The sequence below is a fragment of the Gavia stellata genome, chromosome 12 (genome assembly GCF_030936135.1).
Source record: "Gavia stellata isolate bGavSte3 chromosome 12, bGavSte3.hap2, whole genome shotgun sequence".
In the NCBI taxonomy this organism is placed as follows: Eukaryota; Metazoa; Chordata; class Aves; order Gaviiformes; family Gaviidae; genus Gavia; species Gavia stellata.
This window is the reverse complement of record NC_082605.1, coordinates 2214831-2227555: the sequence shown is the minus strand read 5'-3', so window position 1 is coordinate 2227555 and position 12725 is coordinate 2214831. Positions and strand designations below refer to the sequence as shown.

At 39.6% G+C, this 12725-nt stretch overlaps 1 protein-coding gene across 1 annotated transcript in view; it reads left to right on the top strand.

The window, feature by feature from the left end:
- The window catches only part of FBLN2 (fibulin 2), a 78636-nt gene that overhangs the window by 54555 nt on the left and 11356 nt on the right, over positions 1-12725 (top strand). Inside the window, exons 6-11 of the mRNA XM_059823038.1 lie at positions 1312-1428; positions 1881-1982; positions 3396-3536; positions 9109-9243; positions 11388-11525; positions 11849-11992. Coding sequence (XP_059679021.1) covers positions 1312-1428; positions 1881-1982; positions 3396-3536; positions 9109-9243; positions 11388-11525; positions 11849-11992 — 777 coding nt within the window. The remainder of the gene's footprint in view (positions 1-1311; positions 1429-1880; positions 1983-3395; positions 3537-9108; positions 9244-11387; positions 11526-11848; positions 11993-12725) is intronic.

Genomic DNA, 12725 nt, shown 5'->3' with positions numbered 1-12725 from the left:
TGGCTAAACTGTTTGTGCTTTACCTGGCAACATGGTACAGTGGCCTTTTATTTCTCATTTTTCCTGTGTATGTGCACATCTCTGTCATGTGGTCGGTGCATGGAGACCCACACCAGACAGTTTTAAATCTCATACTGTTGGTAATTTTTACTCCTGTGTTTAGATATAATGCTTTTGTATTGTACCTGTCCCTGTACATTTCCTGCTCTTTGCTGGACTGTGAATGTTTTTGTATTTAACTTTTGTTTTTTAAAACGTGTCACACTTTCTCATGAGGTTTGGAAGAAGTGATGTTCTTGCAGTGGCTCTGTGAGGCAAGGAGAAAGCATACACTGATGAAACTTCAAAAGCTGCTTCTCGCTTCTCTGCTCTCTTTCTGGGGAAGTCATTCAGGGTATGACACAAGCAGGTGTCTTGTATTTGCTTCTGTGTCACAGTGTGTCTGTGATTTCATATTTTTATTTACTTTTTTTTAATGAAATCACTCTTCCTTTACCCCAAACCTGTATTGCAATGATACTTTGTCATTTAATGTTGTCATTGTTTGGTGGCTCACACTTTGCTTGAGGTGACACTTGAACTCAAATCAATAGGAATAGGGTACATCCCTCTTAAGGAAGAATTTAGCCTTGTGGATTTAGGCTTCTATTTTGGTGATGTTGATAAACTGGATTACTCTTATTGATGTAACAGAGCTTTTTTTTTTTAACTATTCTGATACCTTTAACATTACTGTTTGTTGAAAATCTTAATGACCGATAGCAGCTGTCATGTTTTCCACTTGGCTGTGTAAAAGTCATTCCAGAGTATCCTGCGCTTGTAAAGGTGAGCATCTGCTTTTCACTTATGTTGAAATAGGATGTACAGAGTAAGTTTAAAGACTTGGTTTGGGTTCTGCTTTTTTTTCACCATACACCAAATGAAAGACAGCCACTGTCGTTACAATAGAGCAGCATTTTAAAAAATAACATTAACACTTTCTGTTTGATTCATTAGGTGTTGCAATATTTTACTCTACAGAAGTTATTTTCAGCCAAGCTCCCTGATCTGCATCCATGATGTTTGTGAGTGTCTCCATGAGCTTGCAGCACTCTGTGTGTGCGTGCTGTCAGACAGTTGTTCATATCACAGAGATGGCAGCTTCCAAAACTGACTATTCACCTCCGTGCATAGACAGCTGTCCAGGTCACAAAAATGTTTCCTCCTACAAACCATGATGGAGTGGGATGAATGGGACCGAGACCCTTGCCATGGGGTACCTGATGGAGGTGATGCTGTCCCTGATCCACCTCTGCGTCCCTTGCCTTACAGATCCTGACAGAGGGCAGGTGACAAGACTGGAAGCAGAAGCCACCATGCCTCCAGTAGCCTCTCCTTCTCAGCCTCGTCTCATCATGTCCTTACAAGAAGAGCAGGATAAGTGTAAAGGTATGTTGGAGATGTAAGCTGCAGATGCAGATGAGTGAGGAATGTTTAGAGAGCCTGAATAAAATTCCACACGTCCCTTCACCAATCTGATTTCAGCGCACATCCTTAATTTGTTACCTCTGGCATAAGGCTGAGGAATTGTCAGGGGAAACCTGAGGAAGTAATTTGAGGCTATGCTCTGATTTCAGGGTTATTACACACCTGCTATTTAGTTTAAGGTAAGCAGTGCAGCTGTGCAGCATAATGTGAACAATACAGGTAGGAGTGGCACAGGTGTGTTTCTGTGTAATAGGAGGGTTGTAAGTAGTGATTAGGGCTGTTTGGACAGATTATTTACAAGCTGCATTCCCCGTTGCCTAAACTGGGATTGTATTTGGACGACCTGGATGTTTGTAACTTCAGCTGATCTGTGTTGTGAATGTTAATGTATTTTGCAATTTTGCTTTGTATAGATAATGGCCCCTGCAAGCACATCTGCAATATTGTGGAAGGAAATGTTGTATGCTCTTGTTTGTCTGGATATACTATCATGGCTGATGGGATTTCTTGTGAAGGTAAGTGGTTCGGGTTCACCACAGAGCCATGGTTAAAACACTTTTATATAGATCTCATTGATCTCATACCCCCAGGTGTTTCTCTAAGGGTTCCTTATTTTCAGTATTGTGAATTGCAAGTGGCAGTACAGAGACCGTTTGCCAGAAGGAATATCAGATCTGCTTTACAGATAGCTCCTGAAGCACGTCTGTCCAGTGTGCCTATTACCTGTGGACTTCAGGTGAAGGCAAACCTGGATTTGTGCTCTTTTCCTCTGACATTCCAGGGGTTTTTTTCAGCCCTCTTCATTTCTCTTCCCACTACAGTTCCTCCCCAGGGTCTGTCCACTCAGCTACGGACACACAGCTTTTCTTCCTGAGAATGGGAGCAGCTGGCAGGACATGGGCATATTTGTTGTCCTGAAGAACCCCCGCAGAGCTACAGCTCTGCCCTGTCACCTGTTTTGTTTGGGTTTATTTCTGTGCTTGCCTTGAAAACCTGAATTCAATGAGGTTTCACTGCTAGGAAGAATGCACCATTGTGAGCTGGTACATTTCCATGTGTTTCACTTGACACGGAAGCTCAGGCCTGCACAAGGATGAACAGTGAATTCCAAAGCTGCATCATGATCATTCACATTATATAAATTTTAAATGGACACGTTTGGGTAGTGACAAAGGATATGTTTGCCCACGAAAGATTTCAGGGTCGGAAGCAATGCCCTGTGACATACCTTAATTATAAATCTGTAAGTATGGGAGCAGTAACAGCCAGCAGCAAAATGCAGGTAGAAGCTTCTGATGCTCAGAATTGCTCACAAGTGATCCACATCCCTCTTAATCTCAGATCTTATTGAATAACAAATCATTTTCATGAAATTCCAGATAGTCTGTGAAGAAAATGGGAATTTAATGTCACCAGATAAAACATTCACTGTGCATTGCTTACTCGAGTGTGGTGGAAGCTAATTTGATTAATTAATGTCAGAATCAAAAGGGGCATTTCAAGGCAATCGTTTTCCTACAGGAGGTGAAAACATGCAGAAATGTCAGTGGAAGTAGTGAGTTTAAATTGCAGCAAGGGACATTTATAATCTGTATTAAAGTAAGTATTTGATGGTAAGGGTGGTGGTGCACTGGAACAGGTTTCTCGCAAAGAGCGTGCGTTACATCTGTGCGACTGCCTGTTTTTAAGAATGGCTCTTTCTGGAATGACAAAAGTGTAGGGGTGCGAGCAAGGACTAGATGATCTCCAAGGGTTTATTCCAGCCGTATTTTCAGTGTAACACTGTATATATTACAGCATGGCCCTGATGTGGTAGCTCCAACTCACTTCATTTAGAGCTCTCCAGTGTGAAAGAAGTGTTGTTTCATTTCAGAAATTGTTCTAATAGAATTCTGTTTTTCCCTTTTGGTTGCAACATGTTGATATAGATTTGGATGAGTGCCTCACAGGTGCTCACGCTTGTTCCAGAGGACAATTATGTGTGAACACATTGGGATCATTCTACTGTATCAACCACAGAGTGATCTGTGCAGAGGGCTTTATACTCAACAGGCATAGAAAATGTGTTGGTAAGATGATAGGTATAAGCCGTTCACCACAGCATCATAATTCTTCATGCTCTGCAATGCATTTTAAACCATTTGTGCTAAAAGGCTCTCTGGCCATCTTTGCATATGACATTTCAATATGAGTTAGTAAAAACACATGTGCACCATTTGCTCAGCCACTTAACATCATGAGTTGTATGCTATTTGGCTTTTTCCCTAGCAATACGTTCTCAGGATACATATAACTTTGCTCAAAAGTCATAAAAGTTCATAGGTATGATGACCACAGCAGTACTGATGGCTATTAAACTGGACTAAGAAAACATAGCAGTTGATCTCTCTGGACAGTGTCGATACTGCCAAATCCCCAGACGTCATGAAACAGCGAAACTTCGTAAATGTAGCTCAAGAAATCTGCAGAAGTCCGGGCAGTGGAAAAGATCCATTCCAAAGTGATGGAATTTTAAAAATCAGATTAGTCCTTTGTTGATTCTGGCACAAATTTCTTTGTAGAAAAGTCAAAGGTGCATCATAATTCTGCTGTATCATCCCTGCTATTTAAGATCATATGAGGAACCAATCTATTTTTACAAGTGTATTTATTTATGACGATTTAATTTGCTTCAAAAAGCCAAGGCCTGAGCTTATGAAATAGCTTCTGTCTGCGGTACTTTTCTAGAGGCTGGTCTAGGAGGCACCTGAGCTGCAGCAGTGTTGTGTGGTAACGCCTGGAAAAACAGAGCACCTGGAGACCTCTAGTCATTAATGAAGGCAGCAGTGCCTGTGACTATAATGTCATGTCTGAATGCATTCGCCTTCTTCCACCCCTGTCCTTCTCCCTACATTTATAATGTCATTTTTCTGACCATCACCACTTTGGTTTTGTTCCTATCTTTCAAAGCTCTATGATCTCGTCTTATTAATAAGCATCATATGGCATGCGGGCATGAGCAGGAAAGCTTATACAGTGTCACAGTTTAGAGCAGAAATGTGATTTACTATCTTCTGGGTTTTCCTTAAATTGTCAAAACTGGGTTTATTTTTTTTATTATTACTATTTGTTTTGAAATCAGAGATACTAGTAAGCATGGAAAATGAAGGAAATAATTATTTAGTTTTAAATTAAATGGCTGAGAGAACACCACTGGAAGGAAGGATGCCTTTACAGAGAAAATATCAGATTGTGAGATGGAAGGTGGTATTTGTAGTTGGCCACAGTTTGCATGGTGTGTTTCATGGCTTTCACAGAGCCTGCTGCATGTACCACACTTCTGAATATAAGGTCTGGTAAGTGAGCAGCTGAAGGAACTGCCCCACCTTGCTTTCTGCTTCTGAAAATCTTGCCAAAAACATCCCTGATGTTTTTCCTGGACTATGCAGTAGGGACATAGCTGTCCTTTTCTACATCTCCCAGGAGCGTTTTGAAACTAAATTAATGCATGTTTGTCAGCAACTTTGGCAGAAGGTGCTGTAGAAGATGCCAAGTGCTTCCTTTTATTCACTTTCTTCCTCTCCTGTCCTCTACCCCATGACATTATAATAGAGTTTTATTGTGACTGATACAAGATAAACCTCAGGCATGACTAGTAAAATGAAAGATACAGCTCTCATTTGTAAAGCTAAAAGATCCTTTTCTCCCTCACTAAATAACATACCTGTGTGTTTCTCTAATGCAAGTCAGGTTTTTACAGGTATCCTTGTAAATAAACTCAAAAACTTTGAAGTTTCTCTTTCTTTTGGGTAGATATATGCTGTGTTCTCCCTACTCGTATACAGCTCTGCTCTGTGTGTGGTGCCTGGAGAACATTTGCTATATTTAACATTTTTCCTACTTTTCTAGTCAAAGGGGAAAGCCACAAGCATACTGTGGTTTCTGTTTTGTTCAACTGCCTCATTCAGCCATATTCACCTACGGTATCCTTTTCCAGCTTAAATGCTTTTGTGCTCCATCTTGAGCTATCTCAAACACCATGAGGAAAGCTTTGGTAATTTGTTTGCAAATGATTGTTGTTCTAATGATGTTACTCTTTGCATATTTTAGGGACGGGAGGAACAATCTTTGCACAGCAACAAAACAGCTGATAACCTTTTATCTGTTGAATTTCCTTTAGTCAAACTGTGGAAGATTATAATTCCAGGTGCATTCAAGAGCAGATATCCAGAATTCCTGAAAGCCAACCATGCACAATGAAGAGTCACCAGCTGTTTAAATAGCTTGCACACACCAGCTTTGTGTAACTTTGTGAATAGATATTAAAATGTCTTTAGGCTTGAAAGCTCCATGTTCTCCCAAGATAAGAGTCAGGTTGGATGTGTTTAACGTGGATTGCTTTTCCTGGTGACTTTCAGGCAAAGTCATTACCACCACCCACATTCACACTGATGGGAGACTACTTTGCTACTTTCTTTGCTACTCCCATCTAAATTTTCCCTCCTGCCAGAGTGAGCAGTAAGTGGTCATTTTATTGCCGAGCCACAGGGACTGTGCGTGAGCACAGGATGGGTGGTTGCAAAATAACAATGGGTCTAAATAAAACAGATGTATTCCATAAAACAAATGGAGCTGAAGTAATTTGAAGAGAAAAAAAATCACGAGAAACTACAGATGCTGGACAAAAACAGTCTGCATTTCACATTTTTATAAAACGTGCAAAAAAAAAAAATTTGTAATGTCGAAGTACGTATTGAAAAAAATAGTACTAGGTAAATGTTGATATTCCTTTGCAAAAATGTCAGCTGCTTAGATGCAACAGATATGCTCAGGGATCATGTACATGTCACTGTTTTCAACAAAAATTCCAGGGAAAAAATGAGATATTACGTGATTACGTTTCATTCTGGTTTTTACTGACATAAAGTGAGGAATGTTGTTGTCACACGCATAGACCTAGTATCATTATAAGAATGTATTCAGTCTGCACTCCCCTCTACCTTGTGCCATAACAGTAGAGCAAAATAATACTACAGAGCTACCACAGGTACTTGTGTGCTGCCCCAGCACAAACCGGGACCTATTCCCAAGGATGCCTTTTCCCACCCTCACACTCATGCCAAGGGATGCTGTTTTGTGACTGGCATTGATAGTTGAGAGCAACAACAGGGACAGATGGGAACTCATGAGAGAGATGCTGCAAGTCTTCCAAGATCTTATTTTGTGGCATGACCATTTAGGAATTTGTTTAGAAAAATGAACAAAAAATGACTTGTCTGTTAAATAACAATGAAAAGGGAACTTTGGTGGGCTGGCAACTGGCCTGATAGCGGAGATGGAGATTCATGCCCTAACGTTGGATAGGACAGAGCAGAGCCTTGCGTACCGTGTGGCTCATAGTTTAAGCCTTGCATCTCAGCCCAGGTCACAATCATTAGCCTTTAGAGATTGTCAGTGTATCACTTGTGCACAAAACTTTATTGAAAGCAAAAATTCTGCATGTAGTCTTCGAGTTTCCAGAATTTTAATTTCCTCAAATGCGTTCTGGCCAGTTCTACGTATTTTCTCAAGTACTCAGAAATTTGAAAATTGAATCAAATACAAACAAAACATGAAATTATATTAGATCTTTTTTTTCTCTGTGAAATCTTAACCTTCTTTTTACCTGTTTACACCTGTAATCAGGTGGAATACTTCCTACCTTCTTTGGGTAGTATTTTCAGACAAACATGCTTTCCTCCGAGTGGCTCTTTTGACATCGTGCTGAACTGACTTAAGTTCGTATGATGTTGCGTAGTGCTGACAATTTGTTTATATGAGAAGGCTTTTTGTGGTTTGCAAGAAAAGATAATCTCAGATCTGTTGTAAGTTTTGCACTGGTTTGGATGCTGTTAAGTGGCTATCCATAGCCAATTTTCTCTAAAATTAAAAAAAAAAGATAAATCTCAAATTTATTTAAGAACTAAATCTGATTAGGTGGGAGAGGTCTACCACAGCAGCTCATATTCTTCTCCAGGCATGTGAGGGGTTTTTTTTTAGTTTTGGGTGTGGTTTTTTTTTTCCCCCCCAAGACCACTTATGAGAATATTGCTGCTTACTCTTCATTCTAACGTGTAGAAACTGGGAAACTGTACAAGTATTAGGAGGACATAACCCTGTAAAAACTTTGGGGTGGGCAGGTACCCGCCACTGAGTGGAAGTACACAAACATCGAGTGGAACAGGCAGAAAGATAGCCAGCTGACAGTAGTGACCTTGCTGTGGATTACTCAGCTGGCTTTGGAAAGCGAGTACACAGCATGTGAAGAATAGCAATGGCAAACAAAAAGAAAATACAAATACATGAGAAGTGAAATGGCACCAAGCTAATGTACTGGCCTTGCAAAACTCAGTGCGCGTCACCAGTTAGCTGTCTTCAGCAGGAACTGAAATTTCTTGGTGCTTCTCTTCATCTGTTTGGTAGAAAACAAGCTGACACATTTTCTAAAACAAAAAGCTTTTAAAATGGCTTTTTCTGTTTTCATGCTCCACAAGGGGAAGTAATATATCTGATGTTGGACTTATCTGGGAATGAGGTTCTACAGCCAAAATGAAAATCTGATTTAAACAATACTTGCTTTATTGTGTAGTATGAAAACAGCTTCATGCGCAGAGAAACCGGATGATTGGTAATAGTTATGGTCACATTTGGCTTTTGTTAGTTCTAGAAATACTTCTTAGCTTTATATAGAACTGTGAACGTGTAAGATTTTGTGGAGAATGGCAAGAAAGTTTCTCTTCCCAGTCTCTATTCCTTTTTTTTTTTTTTTGCTTCTGAGTATTTGCTCATTGTGCTATTCCTAGCTTTCATTATTAAAATAAGCAAAACTTGAATTTGAGATTATTTCATCCAAGCCTATCAATACATATCATTTTAAAGGTGTGGCATATTCCTTTCCAAATTGTCCTACATTCCACAATCTTGTATTTAAGTGATTTTTTTTTTTTTTAATGAACTTTTCTACTACTCCACCTGCTGAAATCGTATCTCCTTGAAGATTTAAATACAAATTTACAACCTTGATTGAGCCTTCAGGATTCCTCTTTCCATATTTCTTGTGTATCCAGCTCTAATGACGCATTCCTTAGGAACTAAGTCTGTTACATGACTCCACCTGCAGTGAGGCAGGCAGTTTCAGCACCTATCTCTTGCAGCAGTTCCGCACCAGCAGCTCCTCTCTATCTGGCATGAAGCAGCAGGACTGATGCATAGCCTGAGCTATGAAAACCTAGTAATGGGCAATAAGCATTAATCACTTTCTCATTCAGTTGTCCAGGAGGTTTCTATCCAGTAAACCAGAAGTTGATTATCAATCCTCTGCCCACTCTGCATTTAATCAGTTCTGTCCATCCCTCCTCCTCAATGCCAGTACTATCCACTGCATATTTGGGAAGAGAGGAGGAGAAGGAAATCTCCCTGTGATTTGCATCTCTTGAGGTACTCTGTGTTAACAAAAGATCCTGTAATAAAACATCTTCTATCCGAACACTGTAGCAAAGTGTATATTGGCTATCTTTTGGCAGAAATGGTTTCACAAGAGCTTTTGACTCCTTCCAAAAGAGCAGGAAGAGGCAGATCTGTTGATAAATATGAGGCACTGAATTGTTTAACTATTCCTTGTAGACATCAATGAATGCGTAACAGATACACACACCTGCCAGCGGAGAGAGCACTGTGTCAACACGATGGGATCATTCAAATGTCTCCAGGAATTGAGCTGTCAGCCAGGTTATGAACTTAAGGATGGAGAATGTGTTGGTAAGACAAGTGTTTTTCAGCTGATGCAATTGCTGTTGCCAAAAAAGAAAGGAAAGGGATTGCAAAGCATTTTATTGTTGCTGGTCTGTGATATCAGGGTTGTAACTAAAAAGACGGATCATCACAGAAATGTTTGGCTTTGTAGGCCCCTTCTGTACATTCACTTATTTGCCATAGTTTCCAGTGATAACTATAAACTGTTTGGAAAATGGACAAAACCTTATGAACTAGGATTTACCCTGTTTTTAAGGCGTTAGAGAGAGCTATCACTGATGGAGGAATTCCTATTACGCTCCTCTGCCTAGCTCTGCTTTTCTCTGAAGGGGCTGGTGCTGTTTGCTGTTGAACACTGAATCACAGCCTGAATGGATCATGGGGCTGACTCAGCCTGGTCCTTCCTGTGTTTAGGAGGTCTGTCTGCATTTATTTACATTTGGAATGGTCATGGGGTTAAGAAGTTATTCTTCATCTCCCCCTTCTTGGTCTATATAGAGGTTCGGTAGTCCTAGTATAGCAGAAGTCGCTCTGCAGCACAGGAGTATGCAAGAGACGTGTGCCTTGCCTTGCCTTCCAGGGCAAAAGTCAGTGTTATTTACTCCTAAATTTTTTACACAAAGAGTTTCCTGACAGCTGGAGTAAGAGATGCCTAAGGAAAGAACTTAGCTCTTGACATATAACATAAGGTTATAAAATAGAAATTATCAGAAATCTCACTTTATATACAGCTGTTGTAAGTAAACCTTGGTTTACTTGAAGAGGCTGTTTGTGAATGTCTTGTTCTGTTGTCTGATTCTGTAGCATTTCTAATATTTATTGCTAGTCTAAATTGCTTTCTAGTCTTAGACTATAACAGATTATAAATTTACAAATTGTTTTAATGAAATCTTTAAATTAATGATTTATAAGAAAGACTAAAATTTCAGAACTACTCTGTAAAATTGCCTACAGATAACTATTGAATTTGCAGACGTTTATGAAATACTCAATTCCATATTTTTCTTTGTCTCAGTCTATAAATATGGTAGGAAGACTTATTAATATAGTACCTTCTGGGAGGCTGGTGATGTTCCCTCATGACCTTAACATTTAACTGAGGAATTAGAATAGAAAGAGAAGTGCCAGTAGTTCTTCCTTTGGCTGCCTGGAGGAGTGGGGACTCCTCAGTGTGAAATTTCCTCTGTTTGTCTTTATCTTTTAGTAAAGATGTTCATCATAGAGAGTGTTCTCAGGAACCAGCGTATGTTAAAGCAGCATTTGAAAATATTCACAGGAACTGAATTTTGAACATATTTATAGCTGAAGTCTGTTCTTAGGTGGGGTTTCTTCAACTGGAAAATGGAAGCAATGCCACTATACCAGCTGATCCTTGCAGTTACTCAAGGAAATTTTTAAGTTTGAAACTTGCAGGAAGTCTTTTCAATGTGCCTAGAAAGCAAGCATTAAGTTGGTGAACATAACTTGAGAAATAATTTCATATACATAATAAAAAATGAGAAAGCTCTGTTGAGCTCTGGCTGCAGAATAAGAAAAAAAAAAAAGCAAAATTTGTTTCTGAAATTCCTACCTCTCATTCAGATTTTTTTCAGAGTAGTTTTCAGAGTTGATAAGTGTTTGTTCTGTGTACATAAGTACATATATAAATACACATGCACCTGCCTGTGTACACAGTGAAATCCTATCCCTGTTCAAATGAGGTGTCCTATCAGTATCAAATTTAGTGGAAGTAGGTTTCTACCTAGAATTCCTGAAGCATACAAGGAACAAGAGACCATTTTACTTTTGAAAGAGTGTGGTACACGTTTTATTATGTGTACCTTATTCCTAGTTTTAATTTGGGTCTTTAGGATTTTAAAACTGCAGATGTTTCAGTATTTGTGGTTTACAAGAGGTGCTGTGAACAAGGCAGTAGGGACCTGAATCAAGTTTGCTGCAAGTTTGTCAAGACCTGACAAATTCTGAAGCCTATGCTGAAGTGGATGTCCGAGAGCAAACACGCCTACACCTCAGATTTCCTATAGGCAATGTTGGGTGTCTGGTTTAAATAATGCTTCCTAACTTCCTTCCTGAGAAGTTAACTAGTCATGAAGACTACTGAAAATTACAGCTTAACTAGTCACAATTTGGTGTTTTGATCTGATTAACAGATATTGATGAATGCGAGAGAGGAACTCATAGTTGTAAAGTAAACTTCGTTTGTCAGAATACAGAAGGATCATTCTACTGTGAATCAAAGCAACGCTGCATGGATGGATTTTTACAGGACCCTGAGGGAAACTGCGTTGGTAAGTGTGACCAGCAATATGTTTGTAATATGTGCAGCGGCACTGGCCAACTCCTCTTCCTTTTAGCCTGTCCAAGGGGTGTATATTGACCACACGTATTTTTCCTCAAATCCTGCTATGAATTTAATTTAAACATTGCTGTCCTTTTAAAGATATGCATACTTGCATATTGAATTTGAAAATGTTACCACAGCACACCTTCATCAGCCTTATCTTTGTAGCACAATAAATTGAAACGAAGGAAAAGAAGTGACAGCTGGAAGAAAACAGACCAGAAAGGTTAAATAGCTTCTCTCACTATTCTAATTAATTTTCTTCACCAGATATTAATGAATGCACATCTCTTCCTGAGCCATGTAAACCAGGATTCAACTGCATCAATACCGTTGGGTCTTATACCTGCCAAAGGAACATGCTGACATGCAGCAGAGGCTACCACTCCAATGAGGAGGGAACCCGATGCATCGGTAAGGTCAGACTCCAGTGTCTGGTCAGGTGCCCTCTCAGAGGAAAAAGGACATTTCAGTTCTAAAAAGAAGTTTTGAGTTACCTCCAGATTCCTAAATGTCTTTAAGGAATGGGAATTCGCTGTATGCCTTTGCTGTCCCAGCAGCTCAGTGATTTGTTTGCACTACAGGATGCTACATGGAGTTCCTCTTGGTATGCCAGGTGACATTGTTTTTGACTGCATATGGGATTTACTGGCATCTATTCTGGAGTGAATGTGATTTAGTTACTTTTCAAACTCATGCTGTCAGTCAAAACCATGGTCCTTTACTATTTTTACAGTTTTTCTCTGTAAGTGATATGATCTGAAGCCATGGGATGCAGTAAATGAGAAACACTGAGTTTGTGGACTCAGAAGAGTAGTACTAAGTGGATGTTCTTTGTAGCGCTATGAATGGTGTTCCCCATTTACATCCAGTTTTGTGTGTGTTTAGGATAAGTTCTTACTTTCTTTGTGAAAAGAATGTTGAAATATTCATATAGGCTGGCATGCAGCTTGATACTGATTTGTATTTGTTCCAATATGTTTATGGAGTTACTGACTCAGAATAGCAGATTTCATCTCTTATTAGCATTTGTTCTGTAAATGAGCACACTAGGCACAAAGGAATTGAAAGCTTGGTCCTTGGTGCCCAAGGCAAGGCTGGCAATGTATTCTTTACTTCCCTATGTTCTGTGTTACACAAAGTAGGA